This window comes from Pseudoliparis swirei, chromosome 6 (assembly GCF_029220125.1).
Source record: "Pseudoliparis swirei isolate HS2019 ecotype Mariana Trench chromosome 6, NWPU_hadal_v1, whole genome shotgun sequence".
Taxonomy (NCBI): Eukaryota; Metazoa; Chordata; class Actinopteri; order Perciformes; family Liparidae; genus Pseudoliparis; species Pseudoliparis swirei.
Genome location: NC_079393.1, coordinates 18,957,699 through 18,969,844, shown reverse-complemented (window position 1 = coordinate 18,969,844; position 12,146 = coordinate 18,957,699). Strand labels below are relative to the sequence as shown.

Sequence of the window (12,146 nt, the reverse complement as noted above, 5' to 3'; positions counted from 1 at the left end):
GTTAGATCAGTCAAGCATGCTGACAATATACAAGCTGGAACATGTTAACATGTTCTCTTCACAACACCGCTCTCAGTTTTCCATCACTCCTCCCAGTTGGTGTCATGATTACTCAAAAACAGCATGCCACATGTGACAGCAAGACAGGTGCTTTCACCTCGACAAGGTAACTGTGGGTCAGATCACTTGTTGTTGTGTCTTTCTCTTAGTTCAAGGTGAGTGAGTGCGTGCGTATGTGCGTGCGCGTGCGTGTGTGTGTGTTATTGACTGGTGCTGCTACCTTCCTGTTATCTTTTCCACAAGTTGTTGCTATCACTGGGTAAATATTAGCCTAGCACAAATGTAGAAGGATTACATGTTATCCTAGCATGGCAAACTGTAGGTGCTGTGCACAGGAATTCTTGAGAGTTTAGGTTCAGTATGATTGCAAGTTATATTTGGGTATTATTAGAACGTCAAACAAAGGGTAGAATGACCGCCTTGAGCAAGCAAAATGGTGTTTGAATTCCTCCTTGGGTTGTCATTGGACTGGTTCCTCATGTGTTCTCCCTTTGTCAATAGATAAACTAATGTCACTTTTAAATAAATAAAAAACCATTTATTTAGTTAAACTGGGTTCCTCTATTTCAGTCTTCTCCTAGCCAGGTCACACAAGGTAAAGCGCCACTAATTAATGTTTAATTTCCAACTTCTTGTCTGTATGTCTGAGGGCCTCGCTGCTATTGGTCCCACGGATATATCTGATGCCCTTTTGCTGTCGACGTCCAGTGATGCTTCCCCTCAGCTTTCCCCTTCTCTATGACACACACGCCTTCTTCTTTTACTTCTCCAAAGGCTATCACTGAACTTTGGAAACAAACGGGATAGTTTGATCAAGTGTTAAATATGCTCTTGTTCTCATCAGCATGAACTAGTATCGATGTCCTCTGATTATGAAATACTGTAACTTACAGCGTGTTCTCACGCCCGTGTGCCTGTGATTAATGCACACTGCTGCCGGGCCTGGAGAGGAGCCTGTTCCCTCTGCTTTGGCGCTACAGCGTGTCCATGCGTAATCCTCCCTACAGTCTGCAGGAACAAGGCAAAGCACACACTTACAGCCACGTATGCCAATCCACACACACATTTTCAAAGCTGACGTCATTCAACGAACGCTATGCCGACCCTATGGGGAGGGACTCCTTTTACACTCAACTGACTGGCCCCCACACCACACAAACACATCAAGCATGCTCAGTCTAGACGGCGTGATATACACACACTCACGCACAGGCACACACTCCTTCTCCCAGCAAATCTCCACCCTGCAGCTGTGAGAACCAGCTGTGATTGGTTTGTCCCGTCTGTCTCCACGTCTGCCCACATCTTGACCCGCCCTAGGGCCCGCACCGCAAGTGGTATTAATTCCCCATGTGTGTGGATCTCGATACAGTTTGGCAGCCCATTGTGTTTACTGTTGTGTAATGCCAAAGCGTCATGCTCTTTTCCATGCTGCCTCCACCGCACTGTGCTACACATGCACGCTTGCACTGCAGCAATGGAATACTATTCATAGACCTGATCCACCAGGACAAATAAGGCTCCTTTTCAGGAAAGAATAAATGTATATTTTCCCTTTTCATGTCTTGGTTGTTTCTAGCTGCCTCTTTTGAAAGGACAAAGGAGCAGAGGGCAGGAGGAAGAAATGGACAGAAGAGATTGCAAGATCAGAAATAAGAAGGGAGTCAGGAGGCAGAAGGAATGAGTCACAGAGGCAGAGTGGAAAACGAAGGGAAGCAGGGAGTGGTGTGACGGGTATGGATGTGAGAGTGCTTCTGTATTTTTTGATTATGTGCATATATGTACTTTGAGAGGGAGGGTACAGTTTGTTAACGGCGACGATTCTGCTGCCCTTTAAGTCATTGTCGACCCGCATGTTTTTCCTTCTATCCCTCACTAGTACGCTCACTTTGAGGAACAGCGCTCTGTCCTCATGCACCAGTGTTGAATTATGTGTGAGTGAAATGATGAATCAGTGAGTGAACAGTTTCTTTGAATTAATTTGATGTATCACGCAGTTCTAGGGGGTTTACGTCTTGTAGGCGAGACTGCTCTGGAGGCTGGGAGCCAGAGGGTCTCTGAAAGAAAACAAATGGGATTATATTGATCCGAGAAGAAAACCGCACGGCTGTCCAGATAGACCCAGGGGGTCACAGTGACGCGCCATTAACCTCAGTGTTTCACCGTCGTTGTTGTTATTAAAATGCTATGAATAGTTTGCCACTTGTCAATAATTACTGAGCTTAGTAGAGGAGCAAACGAGGCACAAGGGAGGAAGAGGAGGGAACAGGCCAACTGATTGTCTTTGGGTCTTTGCAGAGGCTCAACTTGATCCCTGCGTTTGTCCTCTTCTGTGTGCGGAGATGTGCATCTCATTAGCAGATGGGATCCTTGTGGATACCAAGGGAATGACAGAAGAAGCAGCAATTTTTTCCAGAGCGAAGTCTGTGGTTGCAGGCCAGGAGGGAGAAGGGAGGATGAGTGGTGTTGAGATATGCTCTCATATTGTGTGATTGGACATTGGGCAACTTGAACTGATTGTGACCAATGAACCTGATTTGAGCCACCTGTGTGTGGGCGTGAACTGTTTATTTGAGTGTCAATAAAAAGCCTCACTGGAGGGTGAGGGCAGTTCTCTATTGGCTGTGTAACAGACAAGTCACGTATCCTGTGTCTCCATACTTCTTTAAATTCCTCCGTCTAGTAAGTCTTATTGTTGGTGCTATTTGTGTTATGTTTTATCCACTGTGCTCTTAGCTCTGCTAAGAGGTTATGGGCCCAGGTGATGGCGAAAACCTATAGAGCAAAACATTTAAAACTAACACTTAAGACTAGGTGCGTGTAGGCACCAAACATGACTAGTAGCAGAAAGCCAGTAGAGCCGAGTGGGAGCCGCTGGTCGCGCTTGTTATTTGACGGGGATGAAAATAAGTATGAACTGTGGGAGACTAAGTTCTTGGGCCACCTTCGTCTGCAAGGGTTGAAAGAAGCCATTCTGAGAGTGCCTGTGACAGAGGATGAAGAGGAACTGCTGCGGAATGAGGCAAAGAATGAAGAAGCATATGCTGAGCTTATCCAGTTTCTGGATGATAAGAGCCTGTCCCTGGTGATGTGGGAAGCACCCGACGACGGTAGAGCAGCACTACTTATTTTGAGAAACTATTATCAAGGCAGAGGAAAGCCAAGAATTATCAGCCTTTATACTGAGCTCACCTCGCTCCAGAAGTCAAGCAGCGAGAGTGTAACCGAGTATGTGATACGTGCTGAGACAGTCAGCACAGCGTTGAGAAACGCAGGCGAGACTTTGAGTGACGGGCTACTTGTAGCTATGGTTCTAAAAGGGCTTCCCGAATCGTTTAAACCGTTTGTTATCTACATCACGCAAAGAGATGAGACCGTGGCGTTTCCTGAATTCAAGACGAAACTGCGAAGCTACGAGGACACAGAGAAGATGCGTGCTCCAGACACTGAGGACAATGTGATGACAGCACGGGGGCGACGAGCAGCGAGACCCACCAGACGAGGTGGAGGTCCAGGCGAACGTGAGCAGCAGCAGCAGCAGCAGCTGGCGACGGGGGACGCGAGCCTGGGGTGTTTCAGGTGTGGGACACACGGACACCTCGCCCGCGCTTGTCAGCGCAAAGTGTGGTGCAGCCACTGCAGGAGCGACACACACAGCAGCGAGACCTGTCGGAGCAAGAAGCGACGAGGCCGAGATGACGCCCGTAAAGCTTCAGAGGAGACGGGGGAGGACAGTATGCGTTCGGTTGAGCGACATGCCAGCAGATGTCCAGCCGAGCCAAGATGTCAACGTGAGGGGCCTGATGGTCGACTGCGGGCGACCTCGCACATCGTTACAGACCTCGCCAAGTTCAAGTGTTTCAACGGCGAGTTCAAGGCCGAGTCACACTGTGTTGAGCTGGCCGACGGCACCCGGTGCAGCGGCGTAACAGAGCGGCGAGGCGACGCGGTGGTCTGTCTGACGGACAGCACAGGTCGACAGCTGAGAACAACGCTGAAAGACGCGTTGTACATCCCTCCTATCCGCAAGACATCTTTTCTGTAAGCGGCTACAGCAAGTGACGCGACGGTGATCTTCAAGAAAGGAGAGGACATTCTGATTCACAGAAATGGTACGAAATTCCACATACACGTACACAACAGGCTTTATTATTTACACACGGTAGATAATGATGTGAAATGTGATGACCAAGTTAAAGGGTGTCTTGATTTACAAACGTGGCATGAAGTATTGGGTCACTGTAACTATGAGGATGTGTTGAAGTTGCCACCTGTTGTCGAGGGCATGCAAATTAAAGGGGCAACCAGTAAACCGCCACACTGTGATGTATGTATTCAGGGCAAATTTGTGCAGACCATAAATAGAAAGCCTGATGCTAGAGCTACAGAGCCACTAGGGCTGGTCCACACAGATTTGGCAGGACCAATATCCCCAGAGTCCAGAGAGGGTTTAAGTATACACTGTCGTTTACTGATGATTTTTCCAGTGCTGTATTTGTGTATTTCCTTAAAAATAAGAGTGACACAGTGCAAGCCACTGAGCGGTTTCTGGCCGATGTAGCGCCTTATGGCAAAATTAAGCGTTTGCGATCAGATAATGGTACAGAGTACACTGCTAAGAGTTTCAAATCTTTAATGGTTAAAAATGCTATTAGGCACGAGACCTCAGCTCCGTATTCTCCACATCAAAATGGAACGGCTGAGCGAAATTGGCGCACACTTTTTGATATGGCAAGATGCATGTTAATTGATAGTGGCCTACCAAAAGGTCTGTGGCCGTATGCTGTACAGACAGCAGCAGTGATTAGAAACCGTTGTTTCAACAAACGAACAAAGCAAACACCAGTACAGGCGTTGACTGGGAGACAACCCAACCTGTCCAAAATGCAAAAATTTGGCTCAAAGTGTTTTGCTTATGTTCAAGACAAGAAAAAACTTGACCCAAGGGGTGTAGAAGGTGTTTTTGTTGGGTATGACAAAACCAGTCCAGCATACCTTATCTATTTTCCTGACAGCGAGAAGGTGCAGAGAAATAGATTAGTCAAGTTTGTTTCTCAGCCTGGGGTTGAGCAACAGACTCAGACTAATGTTGATGCTGATGATGATGATCTGATGGTAGAATACAGAGCAGATAGATTCAGGCAGAATGCAATCCCAGTCCTTGAGACTGAAGAGGTTCCAGTCATTGAGACTGAGGAGAGTAGCCAACCGAGAGCAGTTGAAGTTAAGCATGAGCCTAGAACTTACCCTTCTAGAGTGAGAAGGAAGCCATTTTACCTACGTGACAATGTTTCTCAGTCTGCTGGAAAAATGGACCAGGTCCAAAGTAACATTGATTACTGTTATAAAGTCATTTGCGACATACCTGTAACTTTTGAAGGAGCCATGAGCTCAGACAAATCAAAAGAGTGGGTTAATGCCATGGATGAAGAAATGCAGTCTCTTAAAGCAAATAACACATTACTCTAACCAACTTGCCTCCGAGTAAGAAAGCAGTGGGGGGTAGATGGGTTTATGCTCTAAAGAAAAACAGTGATGGGTCTGAGAGATACAAGGCCAGGTATGTGGCAAAGGGTTACAGTCAAAAATTGGGAGTTGACTACAAGGAGACATTTTCTCCTACTGCTAACCTGACTAGTGTCAGAGTGTTGATGCAGAAAGCAGTACAGGACGACTTGATTTTGCACCAGATGGATGTCAAACGGCCTACTTAAATGCACCGATAGACTGTGAGATCTACATGGAACAACCAGAGGGTTACGAGGTGAAATCTAGCACCAATGAAAAGTTGGTCTGTAAGCTAGAACGCTCATTATATGGGCTAAAACAATCGGGCAGAAATTGGAACAAAGTGTTGCATGATTATCTCACAAAGAATCATTTTGTACAAAATCAAGCAGACAATTGTGTTTACACAAGAGAAACGGAACACGACAAGGTGTTAATGGTGATCTGGGTTGACGATTTGATCATTGCTGCAAGTGATGAAAATGCGCTAAAGTCTGTGAAAGCGATGCTTGCATCCAGGTTCCAAATGAAAGATTTGGGAAGACTCAGACATTTTCTGGGTATTGATTTCAACCAGTTTGATAACTGTGTGAAAATGTCACAAGCAAAGTATGTTGACAAAATCCTGGAAAGATTTGACATGCAGGATTGCAAACCAAGGTCTACACCTTGTGAACAAAAACTAAACCACACTGATGGTGCCGACATGATGATAGACGTCAGAAAGTATAGAGAGGTAGTCGGTAGCCTCATCTATTTGTCTGTTTGTACGAGACCTGATTTAAGTTTTGTTGTAAGCAAGCTGTCACAGTACTTTTCAGAGCCAACTGATGAGCAATGGGTTACAGTTAAACATGTTCTCCGGTATCTTAAAGGTACAAGTGACAAAGGGTTGTGTTACACAAAATGTGATACTTTAGGTCTACAAGCATACAGTGACGCAGATTGGGCAGCTGACAATGATAGACGCAGTACCACTGGTTATTGTGTGAGCCTAACAAAAGGGCACACTGGTTTCCTGGAAAACCAAAAAGCAGCCCACTGTTGCACTGTCCACTTGTGAGGCAGAATATATGGCTTTAGTAGCCACAATTCAAGAGTGCCTGTATCTGAAACAGCTTCTTGAAGGTCTTGATAAACAGAAGTATCCACAACCTAAGGTTTTCGAAGACAACCAAGGTACAATTGCTTTAGCAAAGGATCCTGTCAGCCGACAGAGATGTAAACATATTGACATCAAGTATCATTTCATTAGGTCCACTGTGAACGATGGTCACATTGTATTAGAATACTGCCCTACTGAGGAAATGGTAGCAGATGTGATGACAAAGCCTGCTACCAAATTTAAGTTGAATAAGTTTGATGAATTTATTTTTGGAAAATGATGTACTGAACAATGTACTTATGAACTTCACAAAGTAAGAGCAAGTGGGGGTGTTGAGATATGCTCTCATATTGTGTGATTGGACATTGGGCAACTTGAACTGATTGTGACCAATGAACCTGATTTGAGCCACCTGTGTGTGGGCGTGAACTGTTTATTTGAGTGTCAATAAAAAGCCTCACTGGAGGGTGAGGGCAGTTCTCTATTGGCTGTGTAACAGACAAGTCACGTATCCTGTGTCTCCATACTTCTTTAATTCCTCCGTCTAGTAAGTCTTATTGTTGGTGCTATTTGTGTTATGTTTTATCCGCTATGCTCTTAGCTCTGCTAAGAAGTGGCAATGGTGGTGGGGGTCGTCGTGGACAGGGATTCTCTGTGGAAGGAGTGACAGGACTTGGTTGGTGATGCTATCTGTTCTATACACTGACAATGTGCAGCCTGAACTGCTTGTCCCTGCCACGCACAGGGCTATTATGTGGACTGGCTGACGTGTCCTGGTACAGTAAGTCTTTGTGAGTGTTCGGGAGGAGAGAACGTGTGGGGGTCCATACAGAGAGATAGATACACACAAACAGAAGAGACGGGGATGGAGTTTACGATAGGGATAGGGATGTAGAAAGAGACAACAACTCCGATTATGTTTAAAAGAAAAATGTCAACAGAGACGAGATACAGCCCTTGTTTTTAGATCCTAGATGAACAAATGCAAGCACGCAAAGATCCTGTAACATTTTGTTCCAAGCAACAATTTAAAAACTCCTCCTTCCTTTCCAAATCTTCCCCTTCTTCCCCCTGCAGAGGACGAGCAGGTTGTCAGGATGAAGGAGGAGAATTTGTTCAATCGGAGGTTTTCTCTGTGCCCCAACGCCACCTCCCCTCCGAAGATTGACCCTCGCACCCTCACCCGGAACTTGTCTTATGGAGGAGACACCGGCCTCTACAGCCTCAGCCCAGGTAAAACACCAAGAGGTCAAAGTTGTCGAATGAAATGTGAATATAACAAATTATGATATTTCCGTAACGTGTGCCAGTGGATTCCAGTGTCTGTGACACGATGTCGTTCCGTCCTCTGCGGGACATTTTACAAACGAATCAATAAACCTCAACTGCTGCTGAGGGTCTGCTTCCCGGGCTGCCATGCTTTAATTGTCTGTCGGCAGCTATATTCACGGAGTTCATTTGTATGTGACTGTGTGTTGTGGGTTCCCACCAGGCAGTGACACGGGCGGGAACAGTCTCTCCATGCTGAGTAATGAGCTTAGTCCTGCCCAATCACCAGGCAGCACGGTAAGAACACAGATCCTGATTGGGCAGCTCACTCTCACTGACTCGTCCGGTGAGCCCCTTTCCTTTTGTAATCTATGATCATTAATCCTAGATTGTTATTTTGCCCCCCTTGTTTCCGACATTCAGTGCATTTAAGTCCTGACACTGCACCAATGTACATCCTATAAAAGCTAGGGATGTATGAAAGTAGCGATGCATCAGTCCTATGATGCTACAGGGAAGGTAATAAATACAAATATTGATCTCATAAGAAAAGCTGTTTTATTACGCTTGTATTACAATACACACCCTTAAAATAAGATCTGTAGTTTTATGTCAGGCCCGTGGTGGGAACTGTGTCATCAACTCCACCAGCCATGTATTTGACCACGCCTTTTATTGTTCTGGTTCTGCCTGTGTTGTATTAGTCCGACAATCTGTTTCGTTTCTTTAGTAACACTAATTACTAGAGATCAATACATGTTTCCAATAGAAACCGGCTATGCTCCTCTTGTCTTGTGTTCTCTTGTTGCTTCGCCTCGCAATATCTCCTATTTAAACATGGAATAATTCACTTGGCACAGCTGCATCGCTGGCCTTTTGCCCTTTCTTCAACCCTGAAAGCCCTCGGGGGTAAAAGGAGACAGAGTACAGCCGTATGCTCGCACGATACAATTTATACAGGGTCGTAATAGTGCTCTACACTTTTTACAATGGCTTCTTTAACACAAATAGATGAGAATAAACGCATGCGACGGCTCGGCATTTAATATTGAATCATTTTGATTTAGTGCATTCAGAATCAGTAGTAATGCATTTATTTACAAATCACGGATAAACCACAGTATAACCACGGAGACTCTAACCTCTCATCGTACAGTCGGTGATCTCGTACCATGGAAGTTTGTGGTCACAACACCAGAAGTGCCTCATACGTTACCTGTTGGTGGAAAGAAGGGCCTCCTGCTTCTTACAAACAGATCAGATGAATGTGGGGTTCATAAAGTCCGTTAACCTGGCAGGACATCACAACTGTACGTGGTTGGTCTAAAAGGGATGTGCCATTATTTTCTAAAATGTCATCCTAAATGTGTCTTTTTTCTTTTTTTTCAATGTAGCAAGATTATTAATCTAGATTTGGTGAACACAAATCTCCACAGAAGTTGCAATAGTTAACAGTATTTGTCTTTTTAAATCTCTCTCTCTCTCCTCTTCATTCTGTCTCCTCTCCTCCTTCAGTCTGAGTCCAGGATGCTTAATGGTGTTGACAAGGACTGCCCCTCCCCCACAGAGAAGCTGACCCGCAAGGAGTCTCTGAAGGTACACATCACTTCCTCACATGAGACGGATGTGCACAATGTTGAGTGCTGTTGTGCAATTGGAAGTAGCATCTCGTGCGTGTGTTTAGCTCTCCAGTATCTCCGGGAGATGAATGTACATGAGACATTTGGGAACCTTTTTTTCCAATTTTTTGAACGTGTACCGCTTTGTTTCTTTCAAACGATCAACACTGAACCATGTTAATCGTTAACCAGACAATTCAATTCAATTCAGTTTATTTGTATAGCCCAATTTCACAAATTACAAATTTGTCTCGGAGTGCTTTACAATCTGTACACATAGACATCCCTGCCCCAAAACCTCACATCGGACCAGGAAAAACTCCCAAATAACCCTTCAGGGGGAAAAAAAGGGAAGAAACCTGGAGGAGAGCAACAGAGGAGGATCCCTCTCCTAGGATGGACAGATGCAATAGATGTAATGTGTACAGAAGGACAGATTTAGAGTTAAAATACATTCAATGAATATGACAGAGTGTATGAATAGTTCATAGTAGGCATATTCCACGATGGAGACCTCCACGATCCATCAGGCAGATGGCGGTGGGGAGGAGGAGGGCGGAGTCTCAACAGGACAGTGGCGTAGTCATGAGCAGGAATTCCACGACCCAGACGATCCATCAGGCAGATAGGATCTATGCCGTCTCATAGGGTCCGATGACCCCATGAGACGTAAAGTCAAAAGGACTTCCGGGAGAAAGCAGAGTTAGTAACGTGTGATTGAGAGATGAAAATTCATCCTTAAGGAGAGAAAAAGAGGAGATAGGTACTCAGTGCATCCTAAAACGTCCCCGGCAGCTATAAGCCTATAGCAGCATATCAAGTGGCTGGACCAGGGCAAACCTGATTCAGCCCTAACTATAAGCTCTGTCAAAGAGGAAGGTCTTAAGTCTACTCTTAAACGAGGTGACTGTGTCTGCCTCCCGGACTGAAATTGGAAGCTGGTTCCATAAAGAGGAGCTTGATAACTAAAGGCTCTGGCTCCCATTCTACTTTTTAAGACTCTAGGAACTACAAGTAGTCCCGCATTTAGTGAGCGTAGCTCTCTAGTGGGGCAATATGGTGCGACAAGCTCCTTAAGATATGATGGAGCATCACCAATCAAGGCTTTGTAGGTTAAGAGAAGAATTTTAAAAGTGATTCTTGATTTTACTGGGAGCCAGTGCAGAGCAGCTAGTGCAGGAGTGATGTGATCTCTTTTCTTAGTTTTAGTGAGAACACGAGCTGCAGCATTCTGGATCAACTGGAGGGACCTAAGAGATTTATTAGAGCAGCCTGCTAATAAGGAGTTGCAGTAATCCAGTCTCAAGTAACGACGCGTGAACCAATTTTCTGCATCTTTTGAGACAAGATGTGCCTGATTTTTGAAATATTACGTAGATGAAAGAATGCAGTCCTTGAGATTTGCTTTACGTGGGAGTTAAAGGACAAGTCCCGATCAAAGATAACGCCAAGATTCTTTACAGTGGTGTTGGATGCCAGGGCAATGCCGTCTACAGAATCCACATCACCAGATAATTGATCTCTGAGGTGCTCAGGGCCGATTAAAATTACTTGGTTTTGTCTGAGTTTAACATCAAGAAGTTGCAGGTCATCCATGTTTTATGTCTTTAAGACATGCTTGAATTTTACAGAGTTGGTTGCTCTCCTCTGGTTTTATCGATAAATATAGTTGAGTGTCATCTGCATAACAATGAAAGTTTATGGAGTGTTTCCTGATAATATTGCCCAAAGGAAGCATGTATAAGGTAAATAAAATTGGTCCAAGCACAGAACCTTGTGGAACTCCGTGATTAACGTTGGTGGTTATCGAGGCGTCATCGTTTACAAATACAAACTGAGATCGATCTGATAAATAGGATTTAAACCAAATTAGTGCCGTGCCTGAAATGCCAATCGACTGCTCCAGTCTCTGTAACAGGATGTCATGGTCAATGGTGTCGAATGCAGCACTAAGGTCTAACAAGACCAGGACAGAGAGGAGTCCTTTATCTGCTGCCATTAAGAGGTCATTTGTAATTTTCACCAGCGTGATTGTGAGCATTTGGTTAACTCTGCTACCATCTAGTGTTGCTGCTGGTGGATCAGTCCCTGCCCTGACCAGTACGACTGATGACTCATCTGTTGGGTTATTTTCTGTTTCACAGCTCCAAAAGCAGAACTACAGGCAAGAGAAGAAACGGGCGTCTAGAGAACTATTTAGTGCACTCAAGGATCCCAGTGTTGTCATCATATCCAACTGGCTAAAGGTGTGGGGATGTTCAATAGACACAGCTACTACATTTACACCAAGTAATGATATCTGTAGAGCCACACTATTCAGACTTTGTATCATCTGTCATTTATGCCGTTTGCTCGTCGTCATCCTAGTTGTAATTTTCACATTTCTCGTTCTAAATAATTGAAACATTGAAACTATCTACGGCTCAGAATGTATTCATGTTTAGCCTTTTATGCACATTGCATGTCATTTTTTATTGTTGCTGTATGCTTTCTCATTGTTTAACCCTTGTGTTGCCTTAGGGTCATTTTGACCCGAATCAATATTACACCCTCCCCCCGCCTATGGGTCATTTTGACCCGATTCA

At 44.8% G+C, this 12,146-nt stretch overlaps 1 protein-coding gene across 4 annotated transcripts in view; it reads left to right on the top strand.

The window, feature by feature from the left end:
* osbpl5 (oxysterol binding protein-like 5) overlaps positions 1-12,146 on the top strand; it is a 55,855-nt gene that overhangs the window by 25,495 nt on the left and 18,214 nt on the right. For 2 of the 4 annotated variants that reach the window (XM_056415715.1, XM_056415716.1), the window contains 4 exons: positions 7,751-7,906; positions 8,166-8,239; positions 9,458-9,538; positions 11,706-11,807. In XM_056415715.1, coding sequence (XP_056271690.1) covers positions 7,771-7,906; positions 8,166-8,239; positions 9,458-9,538; positions 11,706-11,807 — 393 coding nt within the window. In that variant the 5' untranslated portion in view covers positions 7,751-7,770. Of the gene's footprint in view, positions 1-7,750; positions 7,907-8,165; positions 8,289-9,457; positions 9,539-11,705; positions 11,808-12,146 lie in introns of those variants that run through there. The other 2 variants (XM_056415717.1, XM_056415718.1) reach the window with 2 other exon arrangements.